The following is a 20143-nucleotide window of genomic DNA, read 5'->3' as shown; positions in this document are numbered from 1 at the left end:
TTAATCACAGCATGAAATTATACATGTCTGCAGTAATCACCAGTTCAGATTGCCACCTATATATACTTTTTTTTAAATCTGAAAGAGCCTTTACTATTCAGGATTAAAATAACACACAACTTTGATGAGAGGATTGAAATGAGTGCCCTGCAAGCAACAAAATAAATTAGATCCATATTGTTTGGAGTTTAGAAGAGTGAGGAGGGCCGAAATGAAACATAGAAGATCCCAAAGATACATGGTTCCACTAGTGGCAGAATGTCAAATGAGTGGGCATAATATTATTTAAAACTGAGGTGCGTTGTAACTACTTATTGCAGAGGGTGGTGAATCTCAGGTATTTTCTACCCCAGAGGGTTGTGGAGACTGGGTCACTGGAGGCACTTAAAGAGGAAGTGGGTAACGTTTTGAAAGATCCGAAGGATTGTGGTCTATGGGAAACCAACACGGAAGAGGTGAGGTCGAAGGCAGATCAGTCATTATTCTATGGAATGGTGGGATAGGCTCAAAAGACAAACGACCTACTTCTGCTCCTATTTTCTTAGATTCTTATGGTCAATGCACCACCTTAAACTGATTAGAATAAATTCAGCCGTTCAAATAAAAGAAAAATAATGTCAGATTTGAAAAGCAATAAACCTGGATTTACTTATTTTAATACCTTAATGTATGTATGACAAAGGCAGACCAGTCCTACTACATAATATGAAATAACCAAAGGCTTAATATACCTCTGAATTAGGCTAGGTATTTTTCACTCTTAAATAATGACTTCAGAACTAAATTTAAATGTCAGATCTGATTGGTAATCAGACCCTGGTTCATGCTTTGATTTCTACATACTAGAAGGAAAATGTCAGGGATCTTATCTTTGGATTCTTAATTTGTTTCAAAATAGAGCTTTCATTAAGCAGGAATCAGCCTTAATGTGACCATGTTGCTGACTCTGATCAGCATTCAGTTCAAAATTAGCTGTAATGGTGGATGATTGAAGCTAAACACCCAAAAAGACTCGCGAGGCTATCCGTAGCAAATCATGTATTAACTTAATAAAGTGCATTTGCAAAATTTTCTTCAAATTAAAAAATAATCAATGTTTTCTATTACAGAAAATTCTCTTTACTAGAGACAGGGGACACTTTACAACTAAGTTATTGCCAGTCAGCCACCTTGAAGATCCATAGCTCATCTTCCCCCATTGATTTCTGAAGTCAAACATACTACTTAAATCTATGCTGATTTAATTTCTTATGTTATATGTACAACTGTCATGTGCTTTGCTTCAAAGCGTAGAGTAAAAACTCACCTTGCTTAGTATCAATGTGATTGGTTTTGCTACTGCTACATTACTCAAAAAATTCTTATTATCAATGAAAATCTGATTGCTCTTTGCATCATTAGAATGTTCCACTCCGGTGCTTCAGCACTAGCAATGAACAATAATATGTAAAGTAAATCATTCACTAGTTCATAAAGTGAAAAAGTTTATTTGTAAAAGATAATAATTCAATTTATTTCAGAGTAGCATCAGAGTGCTAAACCTTAGATAAAAGGGATAGTATTGATGTGACTGAAAGGTTTATTAGCTCTCAAGTACTCTAATGTTCTAAAATCAATCGTACCTCATCTACCTGTACAAATATTTGGAATTCAGCTGAAATGTGGAAAGAAAAAAATCCTAAAGTTTTGAACTACAACAAAATTTTATCTCACATTAACCAGTGAGGTGACTAACTTTCACTTTTTCTATGAAGCTAGCATCTTAGAGCTGGAAAAATTAAAATGCGTGCTGATAATTATCACCAATCATCAGCATTCCAGAAACCATTGTTATCTACATTGTACTGTAATGATTTCATTATGAATGAGTTCAGCATGATTAAAAGTAAGATGGAAAAAAAGGTCAGATGGATTTGATTGTTTGATTAACACACCAATTTTAACCACAGTCCAAGGAGGCACCTTCTGAGTCATGGTTGACGGGTTATGTCCTGTTACATGATTCATGACAATGGTTTGCTTCCTTAAATATTTCCTTATACCTTCTTTGGTTACTTGCCAATCAAAATATGTCTATAACCTTTGCTTCTCAATTGTACTGCCAATGGGCAAAATTTCTCTTTATTTACCACCTAAATGCTTAATGCTTAGAAACATCTCTATTCAATCTTCTCTTAACTGTCTCTGCTTCTCCAATCCGTCTACAGTCTCTTCAACATCTATCATCCAGAACTCATCTCTGCACCATTTTCTAAAGATTCTCTTTCTGGGTTATTAGATAACTTATTCCAGTAGTTGCAAAATCAATTATCTGACTGTGGATTGACATGGCTTCCCAGATTCTAAACTAGAAGCCTCCTACAAAGAGTCACATCCCTCTTACAAAGGATCAGCATGCTGAGTTGGATGATCAGCCATGATCATACTGAATGGCGGTGCAGGCTTGAAGGGCCAAATGGCCTACTCCTGCACCTATTTGCTATGTTTCTATCCCACTTTGTTGAACTATCTTCCCACATTCTAACAAATTGTCCATATTGTTCTGAACCTGCACTGCTTTTAGAATTTCATCTTTTATCTTCTACAATCTTTCCACTTCCTTCCTAGCAAAACATTAAGATTCATCTCCCACTTGTACATTTTTCCCCACCAACTCTGTCCCTATGAAGTACATCTCCGGCCTCCTCAATATTATCGTGTGTAAGTCTTAATAATGCTCCCGTACATTCAAGTTCGAGTTTAAATCATTGACATATATCATGAAATGCAGGTGATCTGGTACTGATGCCAAGGAACATCATGGAACACCTGTCCCAAATCCAGGCTAAAATCAAACATTGACACTATCCTTAAGCAAAATTCATATGTGTCTTCACCACCCCTTTTATTCCATGAGCTTCAACTTAGTTGCTTTTATGTGGGGGCATCCACGAATCTAAGGAGAATTTAATAATTGTAGCCAATATCTCTGCATCTTCTACTCTTACTTTGCCCAATAATTGGGGTAACATCTCATCCAGACCTGGTAACATCTAGCCTACATAGTTCCTCCTTTGCTGCAATGAAGAAGCCAAAACCTTAATGAAATTAAACCAATTTCTGATCAAACGTAAACATGTATACACTATTTAGGAATTTCAGGATAAAAATTAGAATCTAATATGGTTTTTGATTAAATAGAAATGAGAAAAAAGAAGAAACTAAAGGGAGTAAACAGAAGCCGCACATGCATAAGTGAATATATTGCTTTTAAACATTTATTTCAGTAATATTTATTTGAGCATCACAGGGAGCAATTTAAAACATATCAAGCAAGGGTTAGACCATAAATTGCCACAGCATTCCAATCTAACAAATATAATTACAAATACAACACCATTCTGACACAAAATGAGATTTTAGTTCTGACCATATCCTTTCTCAGTGAACAAGTGCAGAAGCTATACAGACCATACTTTGCAGTTAGTAACAGAAAAGGCTCTCTGCTCAAGATCATCCAGCTATTCATTTTGACACTGTAAGGCTATTTCAGATAGATTTTTTTTCTCGTCTCAGTGACCAATAGCAGCCAAGCCTTCACAATAGCAAACAAGGATTGTAATATTTAATAATAAATCTCAAAACAATTTGTAGCCCTGGAGGTTTCATGAATAAAGTAGTTTAGATAATTGGAACATATTAGATTCAGCTAAGAATTACGAGAGCACAGATATTTCCCATATCCAACCAGACGTCCAGGAAATGAACACTCCAGAGTTAAAGCTGTCTGGTTAAAAAAAAAAATGACTCTAGGACTTGTATCAAGTTAGATATTTCTTTTATTCGAATGGCATCAGAATCCACAGCTCCAACCCGGACGTCTTGGGAAGGAGAAATGGGCAATCCTTGGATGATAGAGTTTGGGAGGATGCCTGGAACCTGTACCCACTCAATGCCAACCTGTAGCAGACATAAAGAAATTCAATTTAAAACGGTTTACAGAGCATGTGTTACACCAGATAACTTAAGTTGCATCAGATCATCCTCCTTCTGCAAGGACCACAAGCAGAAAATAAACTTCTTTTACGAAAAATTACACTGGATCCTAAAGGGACAAAAGCTATTGACAGATGGAATTAAAAAGGCAAAAGCACTATTCTCTACAACATCTATCAAGTTAATTCACTGTGAATATATATTGTAGTCTGCCATTGCAATCTAATAAAATGGAAGAACCAGTTCCCTCAATTGATAACATAATGATATTAAAATCTCTGATATAAATGATGCACAAATCCCCATGGTAATTTCACTCTGCTTGGCATGAGAAGTTGTAACTATTTTGTAATATCCAATACGATCATTTTGGGTTTCTTCACAAATAAATTCTCACTGTCTAGTTATTGGCAGTAATATTCAAAATATCATATTAGTTTAATGACAAGTTACAGAAAATAGACCAACATGCTCTATTGGCAATATGGATTAGTACTGATCACATTTACAATCCTTTTATCTTTTTTTACTCATAAATGCTCCTTCTGTTACTATGAAGGCAGATTGAATGAAACTTTCTGATTGTGAACAAAGGTAGACTTTAGAAATAATAATAGTAGTATTTGGCATTGGTTCCTGATTGATGTTTCCTTTGTATTGCTAAGAAACATATTGAACCCCACACTGCGATGTATTCAAAGTCAGAGCTTATAATTAACACTTGAATAGCAACACTAATAATGGTTGACATGTTTTGTCTGTGAGTATAAATCACATCATTATTGCCATGGTGAGAGAAAATCTAAAATAGCCACAATGAAACATTATAGAAGTTTAATTACTGTTACTAATTACACTTTTAAAGACAGACAAACAGAAGCTGATAGGAACAGCAATCAAAAGGTCAATTTCATATTTTGCCTTGTTTGGTGTATGAAAAATGACTGTACTGTGCTATCAACCAAAGTAAGAAAGTAATACCAGCCTACACCAACCCTGACATGCCCTGCACAGATTTATACTAAACCAATCACATATCTCCATAGACCACTAAGAAATTACATAATTGTTTCAGACCAGTATACTGCTTATAAACTGATTTGCTGCAAAGAGACCTTGGTTCAAAAAAGCACTCCTCTTAATTCTAGACTAAATTAAATTAGGTGGTAATCTTCTCCAGAGTGTCCATGTGAAACATGAATATCCACATTTAAGCTTAATAGTTGATAGAATGTTTATTAAAATTCGCATATGTAAAATATGGAAAATTCCAGATAGTTATCAGTCAACAGCTTTTATTAATGAATGTGTAACATCAATGGCTTAAACAATTTGAGAGAAGCTTCCATGTACTGATCTAGAAAAAAAGCACAGTAAGTTTCCATGAACATAACTATTTTGGTTGAAAAGCAATAAAAATTTGAAGAATAATTTTAGCCATAGATTTTTCAGATCAGTACACTCCTCACACCAAAGATTTTTATTAAAATATGCACATATTTTCTCAAGAAACACCTTTTTCTCATGACTGCTTAATGATATTTTCCCTTTCCAATTAACATATGCATTTGTCCATAGCACACTTACAAAGTTAATCACAAGATTTGTAGATACTATTTAAAAATAACAATAATAAGATGTAAACAGCATATAATTCTGTAATGGTCTACCAAACTATCAAGTGTTCTTGATTTTGTGGGCAAACATGAGACAGATATCATGTTATTATATTCATAGAATTTGCACATGGTTCAAGTACATTTTTCTTCAAATATATTAACCACAATTAAATAGTATCAGCAAACACTAGTCTCATTGAAGAAGCGTGGCATTTGATGGATTAGTGCTGGTTTCAGCGGGAGAAAGTCCTTACTCATCTGTACTTCTTTGATAATCCCCATATCATCGACCTATTTGTAAGCTGATTTTCCATTATTGTGCAGTAAAATGGTTTTTAAACACATTATCCATATCATGGCATTCATGATGACAATAGCTTCTCTTCAGGATTTATAATTCCATTCCTCCGCTTTAATTACCTAACTGTTTATGTAAAACTAAATCAAAAGCTCCTGAGATAATTCTACCCTTTGCTCCGTTGTTACTCCGGACCAAAAACAGTGCAAAGTTCTCTCAAAACACAGAACCACAGAGACAGGGTAACAAGTTTAACGTGTTGACCAATGCCTGCTTATTCAATCTTTAATACTTCTTCCCTACAATGAAATTGGTAACTTCAAATATGTTTAATAAACCAAATAGCAATCACAATGTAACTAAATATCTACGGAATAAGATCATTCGTGTACAGTATGGCGGTACTCCTTAAATTTCATCAGATGAAATTAATTTCAGCTGAGGATAATGGATAGGGTTATTGCAGGTTTAATAATAGATTTATAAATTACTTGTAAAAAGGATACTGTCCATTTTAATTGCCTTACTCCATGGTAATTACTTTTTCTGCAATATGAAACTTTGAAAACTTTCACTTGCGGACATTATAGTTTGCACAATTTCTTCAAGATATATTTTTAGAATATACTTATAATTGCTGACATCGTCAAGGTTCTATTATGCATTGCAAAAAAGTATTAAAGCTTCCATTAGACTGCTAAAATTTAACTCCCAATGAATTAGAGAGAACAATGAAAGGTAACATTGATGTACTAACCTCGTGAATTCTTGCCAGAATTATTCTTAGCGTTATCACCAAGGTTCTCCGTGGCAGGTGAACTTCTTCCATGTTCAGTACCAAGGTTGGATGGACTCCCAGATGAAGATTTTGCCAGATGGTGGCTACCTGTAATATTACCAGTGAGCCAATGATTAACAGGTGCAACACAATAATCAGAGCTTATAGAGGATATAAATAGTAATTTACAGTCAATTAAAATAATTTTTGGCAATGAGGTACACAACAGATATTTTCTGATCAAGCAGCATATGTTGTGCATATCTATAACATAAACAGTAAGTGCTAGATACTCATAAGTTAGGCAGTATCTGTTCAAAGGGATACAGAATTTATATTTCAAATCCATACACTTATAACACCAGAAGTTTTTCTCTCTAGATAACATCTGATCGACTAATTACTTCCAGCATTTCAGATTTCAGATTTCCAGCACCTGTAATTTGTGGTTTTCCATTTGTATACAGATGGGTTATTTTCTAGATATAAAACTTTCTCAAAATGTTATCCAAGTCTTTTCATGTTCTTCATTAAGACAAGTGAGTTGTTTTAAAGCTCATGAATAAATCCAAGGACATCAATTATGTCCTTGGAATGACAGCCAAGAGCTTGTCTCAACAAAGCCCATTAACCTAACTAGGTATCCTTACCAGTAGAACAATCTGAATAATACCACTAAAATCAAATGTAATGCCCTGTGAAAGGGTTCACTGCTAATGTAATGGTTTCTCTGTAGCTGTAGTGTTTGGGTTATGACTAGAGATAACGGGGGCTTTAGAATATGCACTGGCCAATGAGGGGAGGTATTTTTCCTATGTGCCCGAGAGAAGGGACTTTTCACGGGCTTTTGGTTCGGGAGAAGATGCCAGAACGGGGAAATCATAGACTGCAGAACTGAGCGGACATGGAATGGGGTCGGGAGTCAATGGCAGCCGGGGGAAATTAATGGAGAACGAATGGAAGTGAAAACAGTGAGCCCCAACATGCGCATTAGACTGTTTCATTATAGTGGGTGCTTTTTCTTTTTGTTTTCTTTACTAACCCTATAGTCAATTTAAGAATTATAAAGCTCAGTCGTTTAATTGCATATTGTGTACTGTTTGCTATTTCTTGGTACTGGTTTGTAACAGGGGAACACCTCACGCAGCATCCACCCAAACAAGATTTCTCAAGTTTGGCCTGGCCGGGCCGGGAGCTGCCTCCCCCTAGATTAGCAAAGCTGGCCAAACCTGAAGGTTACACAACTTTCTGATGAGATATCACGTTCCATTTTGGCATTCTACTATTAGTGTTCTACTTGATAGCAATTTTGTATTATTTGCAATCACATGAGATTCATTAACTTCAAATGTTTGCCCGCTAATAGGTCAAAGGAATATTTCTGCAGCAGAAGTCTGGAACAAAATTGGACACCTCATTCTGAAATTCAATACAAGCATAATAGTTTGAATATCTACACCTCTGTGTCACAGAATTCCATTATTCAATCTGATAATGGAAAAAGTATAACTTCAGCTGTAATATTCCCAAAATATAGTTTGACACCAAAAGATTTGCAACATACTCAATAAGAATAAGAATTTAAACCTAGCACTATTGTTGCTTCATAAAATAATAAATTAGTTAAATGTATAAATGTGTAACCTCATGAAATCTTGATTTGTGTCAGTGGTTACAAGAAATTATCTTAAATATCAGGCACAAGATATCTATTAAGATTCAGCCCAGTAATATTCCTGCTTTGGTAAAACTTGATTATAGTTTCTCTAGAGTTAATCAAAGCCACACAAGATTAGAAGAGTGTTAACAAAGCAGGGAGAGAGAAGAGAGAGGACACAGTTGTTGTGCCTGGTAATAAACTTGCTTAGAGAACACAAACACATCATTTGACCCAACGAATTAATTCTAGAGAATATAGATAGATGGATAAATATCTCCCTCTGCCCCTCCTCATTCAGGCCCCCATGTTACCCCTTTCTCTTCTCACCTGACCTGCCCATCACCTCCCTGTGCAGCTTCTCCTCCTTCCCTTTCTCACGCAGTCCACTCTCCTATACTATTAGGTTCTTTCTTCTTCAGTCCTTTACCTCTTCCACCTATCACCTCCCAGCTTCCCACTTCAACACACCCCTCTCCCCTACCCACCTACTTCTTCCTCATCTGGCTTCACCTATCACCTACCAGCTTGTACCTCTTCCCCTCCCCCCGTCTAATATGCTAGTCCCTTCTCCCTTCCTTTCCAGTCCTGATGAAGAGTCTTGGCCCAAGTCGTCAACTGTTTACCACTAATAAATATTTGTGGAGAACATTCAATATAATTATAACCAACCATTCTCCAACCATTTTCACATTTTATCTTACAAACTTATCCTATCATAGAAAAGTAATTCCCATGGTCTAAATTTCCCTGCTTTCAGTTCCATTAATGTGAAGTAGTACGCAAACTTGGTTATCATGAATGGAACGCTGGGGATAGGTTCCCATCAATTAATTTGATCATTTAGCTCTTCAGCTAATTGCAGGTTCACAGATCCTCATTTCAGTAGATTCATGATGTAGATCAAGTTGTTTGTTGTTCTGCCGTTAATACTTAATAGACTAATTAACAAGAGGACTACCATTTGTCCAAAGATTTTCCATTGAATCACCCTTTTTCTAATAAAAGCTGCTTTGAATTGCATCCAAGTCAGTGGAGCAATCTATTGCACCTTTCTATTTCCTACCTGATCCATTCTTCTTTCTTCCTTTGTAATTTGTTAAGCTGCCAGCTGGAACTTTCTCATCTTGACTCGACGAACTGCACTCAGATTCACTTTCACTATCACTGGAGACAACTAAAACAGAAGCAAAAGGTTAATAGATTTTGTAACTGTGCTTAACACATTCGTGCAATAAAATGAAAACGTGGCAGATATTCCGCTGAAGAGCTTCGGTTCATAATAAAGGAAGGTGCAGTGGTTGAAGAATGGTTGAAATGATTAGATGCTAAGGCACAGTATGGTTAGGTTCAAGATCTTCCCCACAGTTTCAATTGTTATAAAGCAATAGAGTAATATATCACAGAAAGAGGGTCTCCTGCCCAAATGGTCCATGCAGACTTTAGCAGCATGCCTATTGATCCCAGTTGCCCCAAGTTCAGCCCATAACATTCAAAGCCTTTCCACTCCATGTGCCTATCCAAATGACTCCTAAATGTTGCAATTCTAGCTGGCTTGACCACTTCTACTGGCAGCTCATACCACATTCTCACTACCTTATGTGTAAGAAAATTACTCCTTAGGTTAATTTAAATCTCCCTCTTCTTATCCAGTATCTGTGCCCTCTAGTTTGGGATTCTCCAACCCTGAGGAAAAGACTACGGCCATCCATCTCATTCACACCCCTCATGATTTTATAAACTTCCATGAGCTCACCCCTCATTCTCCTACACTCCAAGGAATAAAGGTCTATCTTGGCCAAACTTTCCTATAACTCCCATAAATCTTTTCTTGTAGTATCCTTATAAATCTCTTCTGCATCCTCTCCAGCTTGAAAATGTCTTTCCTATAATAGGGTGACCAAAACTGTACTTAATACTCCAAGTGCAGCCTCTTCACTTACTTAAACAGTATAATTACAATATAATGTCCTTACCTCCACACTCAATGCCCAGACTGAAGGCCAACATGCATTCTTCACCAACTTGACTACACGTGTGGCCATTTGCAATGAAATGTGCACTTATACTTCTAAGTCCCTCTGTTCCACACACTCACCAGTGCTTTCCCATTCACTGTACAAGTCCTATCCTATGTTGAATGTCCAAAATGCATCACCTCACTTATCTAAGTTGAAATCTATCTGGTATTTCTTTGGCTATCTCCCTAACAGATCAAGATCTGAAAAAGAATCTAGTACTTCCCCGGCATATATGACAAATAAACCCTTCTCGGGCTTTCAGCTGGGTACAGGTATTGATTTTACCTGATATTTGATGACATAGGCATCATCTTCATTAGGGATGATGTCTAGGCATGTCTAGTCTGGTGAGATATATATATATATATAAAACCCTGTCCTCCATCCCTCCTGATTGGTTAGTCCACATCCAATCAGGTTCCCGCTGTCCCACCTTGTTTACAATCGTATTTCATTCTTACGTAGAGCAAGATTGTGATCCTATCGCCTGTCTTCCCAATATTTCCACTGTTTCTGAAAGGATTGCCAGGATCCTGCCTGAAGAAATACTGGATTAATACCATCCACAAACTCCTAAGGAAGTTCAAATCACAGCTTATGCGGGTCAAAAATGATCTGGAACTCAGAACAGCTGGTGTTTACAGGATTCCCTGTGAATGTGGAGCGGCATATATTGGCCAGGCAGGGTGCACGGTGGAAACCAGCATCAAAGAGCGCAGGAGGAGGTGTATATGTTTGGGTTACGTGGAGAAATTGGTGGTAGCAGAACACTGTATTCCCAATGGCCATAGAGTTGACTTTGACAGCACAAAACTACTGTGTCGCACCAGTGGCTTTTGGGACCGCCTAGTAAAGGACGCTATTGAAATAAAATTAGAGAAAAAGAGTTTTAACAAAGACAAACGTCCCGCTCTTTGTAAGAACTGGAATTCAATTGTAAACAAGGTGGGAAGCAGAAACCTGATTGGATGATGTCTAACCAATCAGGAGGGACGGACAACCGGACTAGACATGCCCAGGCATCAACCCTGATGAAGATGGCAGAGTTTGTTATCAAAGCGTCGGTTAAAATCGATACCTGAACTCGGCTGGAAGCCCAAGAAGAGTTTATTAATAATGATCTCTTTACAATCATTATTTCCTGTTCCACTATGAACAAAACACCCTGAGTTATTATCATCAGCAAAGTTGTTAACTATGCCATCACATTCATATCCAGATCATTTACATAAGTAATGAATAACAGAGGTTCCAACAATGATCCTTGGGGCTCTCCACCAGTGACAGGCCCCCAGTCAGAGCATCAAGCTTGGACCATCACCCTCTGGTTCCCATTATCGACACAATTCCAAACACACCTCAGTATCCCCCTGAATCTCATCTGGCCAAATCTTCCAGATCAACCTGCAATGTAAGATCTAGTCAAAGGCCTTACTGAAGCCCATGCAAACAACATCCACTGCTCTATCTGCACCTATCCCCTTAGTTACCTCTTCAAAACTCTCCAAAAGATTCCTCAGACATAATGTCCTGTGCTGACTATTCCTGATTAAAGTTCAAAGTCAATGTATTATCAAAGTACATACATACAGATTGAGTACCACCTATCCAAAATGCTTGGGGCCGAAAGGGTTTTGGATTTTGGGATATATAATGAGATAGCTCTTGATCGCCATCATTTCTGACTCGGATTTTGTGTGCAACTGATAAAATCTTTGTCCTACACTTGTTCATCATAAATATGTACTTAACAGTAAAACTGATGACATACCATTAATATAATGAAAATATAATGTGTGCAGGGCAACAAAAGCAGCACAATAGCATCGGGAGAATGAATACCTGAATCAGTAATTGAACACCAACAAACAATGGCAGGCTTTCAGTCTCCACCTATAATGCCGTGTTTTGATTACAAGGCTACAGTACTTGTATTTTACTCTATTTTTAGGTTTTTTTGTAAGTATAAAAACAATCAGCACTGTAGACTTGTTCTGGTGTTAGATCTTCATCAGTGATGCTTTAAAAATGTAATGCCATTCCCTAAGGCATACAAACAATCAGAATCATAGACTTGTTCTGGTGCTAGATTTTCGTGATCAGCAGATGCTTTAAGAACTTAATGCAATGCTTTTCACAATTACCTTCAATTTTCAGTTCACCGTGATAGATCTTTGCTTGTTTCATGATCAACATACCATTAGTGACACATGTTCACTCCAACGCTGACGATACACAATCGAGATCTTCATTTTTCAATTTAGGCAGCGTTTTTCTACTTTGCATTAACTTCTGTTCATAACATATGTGAGCTCACTTCTCAGAACTGTCTGTGGTGTGCAGAGACCTGCACATCACCATAAGACCATAAGACAAAGGAGCAGAAGTCGACCATTCGGCCCATCAAGTCTGCTCCGCCATTTTATCATCTGATCCATTCTCCCATTTAGTCCTACTCTCCCGCCTTCTCACCATAACCTTTGATGCCCTGGCTACTCAGATACCTATCAATCTCTGCCTTAAATACACCCAATGACTTGACCTCCACTGCCACCCGTGGCAACAAATTCCATAAATTCATCACCCTCTGGCTAAAAAAATTTCTTCGCATCTCTGTTCTGAATGAGCGCCCTTCAATCCTTAAGTCATGCCCTCTCGTACTAGACTCGATATTAAACTGATAAGAACAGATACTACACTTGATCTTAGCCAAAAAGCCGAGAAGCAGTTCGCCTGGGAACCTCCCGAGCTTCTCTGCAAATCATGTCAGCACTCAGAAAACATCCAGATTTCGGAGGTTTTTGGATTTTGGAATTTCGGATAAGGGGTTCGCAACCATAATAGGTCACAAAATCTTTGAAAAAAGCTTCCATAGATGCATTGTGAAGGGTATCCTAACTGGTTGCGTCACAGCTAGGTATGGAAGCACCACGGCCCTTGAACGGAGAAGGCCACAGAAGGTGCTGGATACAGCCCAGTCCATCACAAGCAAAGCTCTCCCCATCACTGAGTACAGTCACAAGGAGTGCTACGACAAGATAGCAGCATCTGTCATCAAAGACTCCCACCGTCCAAGCCATACCCTTTCTCACTACTACCATATATAGGGAGGAGGTACAGAAACCTCAGATGTCACTGCACCAGGTTCAGGAACAGTTACCACCCTACAACCATCAGGTTCCTGAATCGCTTGTGAGTAACGCCAATCACCACACTGAACTGATTCTATGCCCTGCAGACACTTCACAACTCATACTCTCAGTATTATTTTTAATTTGTACAGTTCGTCTTTTTTTTGCACATTTGTTGTTTGTCTGTTTTTCGTAAATTCCATTATATATTTTCTTTCTCCTGTCTCTGCAAGAAAATGAGTCTCAAGATAGTATATAGCAATTTGATAGTACATTGATAATAAATTTAGTTTGAACATCAAGACAAATATCTCTATGAGGACCTCCACAATTTATTCCCACAGCTCCTATAAGGTCTGAAGTTGCACTTTGTCAGGTCTGCAATTTGCCCAACTTAATGCACTTCACAGCTGCAAATACCACCTTTCTAAGACATCACTACTTATTACCCTCGAATACCCTGTATTTTTCAAGATTGTGCTTAATTTGATCTGAATATAACACGAATGTGATTCAAAACCACACAGACAAAATTCACATCAAAACTTTGTAACTAATTTATGGTTGCAAACTGGGTCAGCAGCAGCTATTGCTACATTTGACGAGAGTTACTGTCTTTTCAATTTGGGAAATGGATGGACTGGCAAAATTGATGAACTGGCAGCCTTCCGCCTGATGTTGTGTCAGTGAGGCTAGTTCTTTGCCACTGATTGTCACCGACAGTCAGTCACATAGTGGCCTTTGGATCAACCTAAGTAGTGACCATCAGCGACAGTGAGGGCTCAGAGAGTTCATCCTGGTTTGAAGTGCTGTGTATGCAGAGTTTGCACATTCTCACCAGCACCTAGTGGGTTTCTTCCAGGCCCTCCTGCTTTCTCCCACGTCTCAAAGGCTTGTTGACCATCATAAATCACCTGTTAGTGAAGAATGCTGAAAAGAATCAAAAATGGGCATCCTTAAGTGAAAAAACCAGTGTCAGGTTCACATAAATAAGGAGAAGGGGAGTGGAGGCAATGGGATTTCTCCACTGGGAACTAGCACACTCCCAGTGGACCAAATGTCCTCCTTCTGTGTCAGTGTGGTAAGAAAAGGAAGGATCAGCGTCTCTGGCTCAGTCTGAAACATGGGGATAGAGATGTGGAGAGGATAGTAAAATTTCATTATTATTAAGGAAAACGTAGTCCAAATTTGAAAGATGTTCAAGCATGATGATTCTGATCAGTTGATTGATCATCCTGTTGCATTCAGAGAGGATAATAAACATCAAGCTGTTGGCATGGGAAGGTTCACCTCTTTTTCAGAAAAGGGCAAAACAAAGCTCAACAATAAGTGATAGTTCCCTTCATGTTTCTGCTGTCATAAAAGCTATATTAACTTCACATGCTATGATACAATTATTATGATCTTTGGCATAATTACACTCATAAAACTTAAAAGATAAATAAATGACATTGGTTCTATGTAGCTGACCATTTCACTCATCAATTACTCAGATTGCTCGCTGCCAGGTGAAGCGTATTATTCAGTCTCATTCTATTAAGATCATTAGAATATTATACTTAATGAATTTCCTTTCAAAATAGTGTGCCAGTTTTCAGGCAGCTACAATAAGCAATCAAATTCTCATTTATTTATAAAATGAAAATCTGCATGAAATTCTAAAATCAAAAGATGACCTGAACTTTTATTTGAAATACAACATGTTGATAGCACATAGGAAATAATAATTTATACTCCATGTGGTTACAAGGTTATCATGTGGTTTCGGCACAGACTAGAAGGGCCGAATGGCCTGTTTTCTATGCTGTAGTGTCCTACGGTTCTATGGTAAGTGGCAAGGAAATCATTTTTTGTGATGCGATGGATATTCAGTTCCAGAGCCCGAGAGGCTTATTGCTAACCTCAGCTTTCTACTAAAGCAGCATGACATTTCCAAAGGTCAGAGTTGTTTATGACAAAGTTAAACTTTCAACAGGAGTTATGTGTTGTTGTGACACTACTCAACCAGTCTATCCACCTTGCTCCTGTTTGCCTCCTTATTGCCATCTGGAATTTTACCAACAACAGTGGTGTCATCTGCAAATTCATAAATGGCATTTGAGCTATGTTTAGCCACACAGTCATGAATGTAGAGAGTGGACTATGCATGGATCCTTGAGGTATACTTGGGCTGATTGTCCGCAAGGAGGAGATCAGCAAGGAACGGATTAGATATGGCAAAGTTATTTCCCATGGTGGGAGATTCTAGGACAAGAGGGCATGACTTCAGGATTGAAGGACGTCCTTTTAGAACTGAGATGCGGAGAAATTACTTTAGTCAGAGGGTGGTAAATCTGTGAAATTTGTTGCCATGACTGGCTGTGGAGGCCAAGTCATTGGGTGTACTTAAGGCAGAAATAGATAGGTTCTGATTAGTCAGGACATCAAAGGGTCTGGGGAGAAGGCAGGGGAGTGGGGATGATTGGAAGAATTGGATCAGCCCATGATTGAATGGCAGAGTAGACTCAATGGGCCAAATGGCCTACTTCTGCTCCTATACCTTATGATCTTATGGTTATCACCAATCCATATTGACTGTGGTCTCCCGATGAGCAGGGTGTGTATCTAGTTGCAGAGGAAGGTACAGAAGCCTAGTTTACAAGCCTGGCGATTAATTCTAAGGGATGATGTTAAAGAACAATGGGCTTCAACTGATAAAAAGAAGCCTGAAATACAGTATGTTTTGCTGTTGTCTAGATGCTCCAAAGCAGAGCGGAGAGCCAGTGAGAATGTGTACACTATAGATCTATGACACTGGCAGGTGAACTGCTGCAGGTGTAGGGCCTCACTCAGACAGGCGTTAATTCTAGCCATAACCCAGCTCAGATGTGAGTGCTGCCAGTCAATAGTCATTGGGCTGGAGCTACCGGTCAAAAGTCATTGGGCTCACTCATTCTGTTCTTCTTGATCAAGGGTATGATTGCTGCCCTTTTAAAGCAGGTGGGAACCTCAAACTGCAACTGTAGGAGGTTGAAGGAGTCCTTGCACACTCCAACCAGTAGGTCAGCACAGGTTTTCAGTACCCAGCCAGGTACACCACATCAGGGCCTGATGCCTTGTGAGGTTCCGCCCTCTTGGCATCAACGTCAAAGACAGAGATAACAAAGCTGCAATGCTATTCCTGAATGAGATTTAGGCCTACCACTTCAAATATACATAAATGGATTATTATGCAACCTTTGACAGTCTTCCTATGTCCTAGCAGGCAGTATTTGGTTTGATAAAAAGCTTTTTTTTAAATTGAGAACAAGTAGCGAGACGTAATAAATTTAAAAGTTAGTATACAAAAGTTAACCAAAGTGGACAGGAGAGAAATCCCAAGAGGTTGAATAGAACTGGATTAATAGGACTCTAAGACAATTTAAAATTTAAGTATAGAAAAGATTAAAAATAATTTTCTGTGAGGCACTTTGTTGACAAATACAAGTAATTATTCTGAATAGCACACACAGAATGCTGGAGGAACTCAGCAGGTCAGGCAGCATCCAGGGATAGAAATAAATATTCAATGTTTCGGGCCAAGATCTTTGCATGAAAACTTTAAAATTATTCTGAATTGCTGCAAATAAGGTACAGTATGCAGTTGTGAAGGCTGCAGCACAGAACTAAGCTGTGCACAGCAAGTGCAGTCAGGCTGTGGATAAGCTGAAAAATATGACAGCGTGCGATTTTTAATACCTACACCATCAGTGTGCAGAAGGACAGGTCTTGTGACCTTCCACACACAGTGACAAAGTGGGCAAAAGAATTGGCTGGTATGAGGGGCTGGTGAAATCCACTCAAAAGGATCACTTAAATGCAGTATGGACCCTTTCTCAGAGCAGGGAAGTCGGCAAGTAGGATGTCTGAGACAAACATTTTCATTTGTATTGACTTCCCATCTCTACATTCTCTGTACACAGAGAAAATATTAATATATTGATTATAAACAATTTAAAATCACTTAACATCCAAACAACCTTTGTAAAGTTGTCTCAGAATATGTAGCAATGAGAAAGGTCTGTTTTGCACAGCAGATCAATAGTCCACCCTATTAACCATATTATCAATTCTTTGCCAGATTGTTACGTGGCCAATTCCACTATCACTTAAAGAGGAAATCTCAAGGCTGCACCTCCTTCTTCCGAAGGAAAAGAGACCAAGACACAATCTTTGAGACTTTTCAATCCAGAACAAGGCAGATGTCCTCCTTTTTTAAAGAAAGGGGCTTCCCTTCCTCCACCATCAAACTCTGCTCTCAAACGCATCTCCCCCATTTCACGCACATCTGCTCTCACTCCATCCTCCCGCCACCCCACTAGGAATAGGGTTCCCTGGTCCTCACCTACCACCCCACCAGCCTCCGGGTCCAACATATAATTCTCCATAACTTCCGCCACCTCCAACTGGATCCCACCACCAAGCACATCTTTCCCGGCCCCCACCCCGCTTTCCGCAGGGATTGCTCCCTACGCGACTTCCTTGTCCATTCGTCCCCCTCATCCCTCCCCACCGATCTCCCTCCTGGCACTTAACCGTGTAAGCGGAACAAGTGCTACACGTGCCCTCACACCTCCTCCCTCACCACCATTCAGGGCCCCAGACAGTCCTTCCAGGTGAAGCGACACTTCACCTGTGAGTCGGCTGGGGTGATATACTGCATCCGGTGCTCCCAATGTGGCCTTCTATATATTGGCGAGACCCGACGCAGACTGGGAGATCATTTCATTGAACACCTATGCTCTGTCCGCCAGAGAAAGCAGGATCTCCCAGTGGCCACATATTTTAATTCCACGTCCCATTCCCATTCTGATATGTCTACCCACGGCCTCCTCTACTGTAAAGATGAAGCCACACTCAGATTAGAGGAACAACACCTTATATTCCGTCTGGGTAGCCTCCAACCTGATGGCACGAACATTGACTTCTCAAACTTCCGCTAATGCCCCACCTCCCCCTCATACCCCATCCATTATTTATTTATATACACACATTCTTTTTCTCTCTCTCCTTTTTCTCCCTCTGTCCCCCTCACTATACCCCTTGCCCATCCTCTGGGCTTTTCCCCCCTCCCCCTTTTCTTTCTCCCTAGGCCTCCTGTCCCATGATCCTCTCATATCCCTTTTGCCAATCACCTGTCCAGCTCTTGGCTCCACCCCTCCCCCTCCTGTCATTCTAGATCTCCCCCTCCCCCTCCCACTTTCAAATCTCTTTCCAGCTCTTCTTTCAGTTAGTCCTGACGAAGGGTCTCGGCCCGAAACGTCAACTGTACCTCTTCCTAGAGATGCTGCCTGGCCTGCTGCGTTCACCAGCAATTTTTATGTGTGTTGCTTGAAATTCCAGCATCTGCAGATTTCCTCGTGTTTGTGTTTTTAAAGACACAATCCATTATTCCAGTAATCTGAATGTAGAATAACAAGAACTAGAGGACAGCATGAGTAAAGGGTCAAGGAAGCTAATTAGAGAGTCATAAATGGAAGTCACTGCAATTCCCCTCAACCTTCCATCACAGGATCATAGTTAATTATAATGAAGGTGGCCATTCAAATCATCCGGGCCATCCTCGACAGGAAAGAGATAATCAGCTTAACACCAGTTTCCAGGTTTTAGCCTGTATCCTTATGAGCTATAACTCATCAAATGCTCATCACACATCCATTAAAGTGCTTCTGTATCTCTTCCACAGTACATTACCATCATGGATGCCAGTTCTCTCTGACATTCTGCTAATGAGATGAGTGGGCTGTCCCAGGCATCAGTGTTGGTAATTATTTAAATAATAATAATAATAATTTAAATTGGGGTCGAGTCAGAAATGTTCACGCCGTGACCCTGTTAATCCGGAAGGAGACCAATCCTGACATTACGCGCCAGACCAAGTGATCCGGTGGGTGGTAAAAGGATAAACCCTCGACCCACTGGAAATCATGAAAATCGTTAGCCACAACATCGAAGGCTTCAGCTACAGTAAAGCAGAAATTCTGGCAAACTTAAAACCGGACATCTTGTGCATACAAGAAACTCATAGGCTGAACAACCAACCCTATGTGCCAGAAATGCACTTGGCTCTTGACACCCCTAGCCAAGCTTATGGAAGTGCAATCTTTGTTAAAGCGAAATCTATAGTAAAGAGCACAGCAAACATCCAAGCTGGCTCAATGGAACTTCTGAAAGTTGAAACAAAACATATAAATATCATCTCGTTCTACAAACCCCCTAATGAACCATTCATGTGGCCACCTAACCTAGACCTCCAGGACAAAGTGTACCTCATTATTGGTGACTTTAATAGCCATAGCATCAACTAGGGATATGAAGAAGACGATGCAAATGGAGAAGAAGTAGACACCCCTACCTTCACAAGTGCCAGATGGAGAAAAGGATACAACCCAGACCTTGCCTTTGTTACCTCGGAAAGCTCCAACCTCTTCACACGAACAGTCCTCCAACATATACCCAAATCCCAACACCGTCCAGTCCAAGTAGAATCCCTCCCAGTTCTGAGACCTGTACCATCAAAGTACCTACCAAGATTTAACCTGAGAAAAGCGAATTAGACATCTTTCACAGAATCCCTTGATCAACCTATCGATACCATACCACCAGAACCTGATCATTATGATGAATTTGTCCGACTAATCTGGAA

General features: G+C 39.3%; 1 protein-coding gene and 1 pseudogene across 3 annotated transcripts in view; both read right to left on the bottom strand.

Annotated features, from left to right (window-relative positions):
• Positions 1-3770: 3770 nt before the first annotated feature.
• LOC134336817 (rab effector Noc2-like) overlaps positions 3771-20143 on the bottom strand; it is a 258174-nt gene continuing 241801 nt past the window's right edge. For all 3 annotated transcript variants that reach the window (XM_063031313.1, XM_063031312.1, XM_063031314.1), the window contains 3 exons: positions 9394-9504; positions 6650-6778; positions 3771-3939 (listed from right to left, as the gene is read on the bottom strand). In XM_063031313.1, coding sequence (XP_062887383.1) covers positions 3929-3939; positions 6650-6778; positions 9394-9504 — 251 coding nt within the window. In that variant the 3' untranslated portion in view covers positions 3771-3928. The remainder of the gene's footprint in view (positions 3940-6649; positions 6779-9393; positions 9505-20143) is intronic.
• On the bottom strand, positions 12920-13077 carry LOC134337131 (U2 spliceosomal RNA; annotated as a pseudogene).

This window comes from Mobula hypostoma, chromosome 23 (genome assembly GCF_963921235.1).
Source record: "Mobula hypostoma chromosome 23, sMobHyp1.1, whole genome shotgun sequence".
Lineage (NCBI taxonomy): Eukaryota > Metazoa > Chordata > Chondrichthyes > Myliobatiformes > Myliobatidae > Mobula > Mobula hypostoma.
Note: the sequence above shows the minus strand (reverse complement) of the source record. Positions and strands in the feature narration are given on the sequence as shown.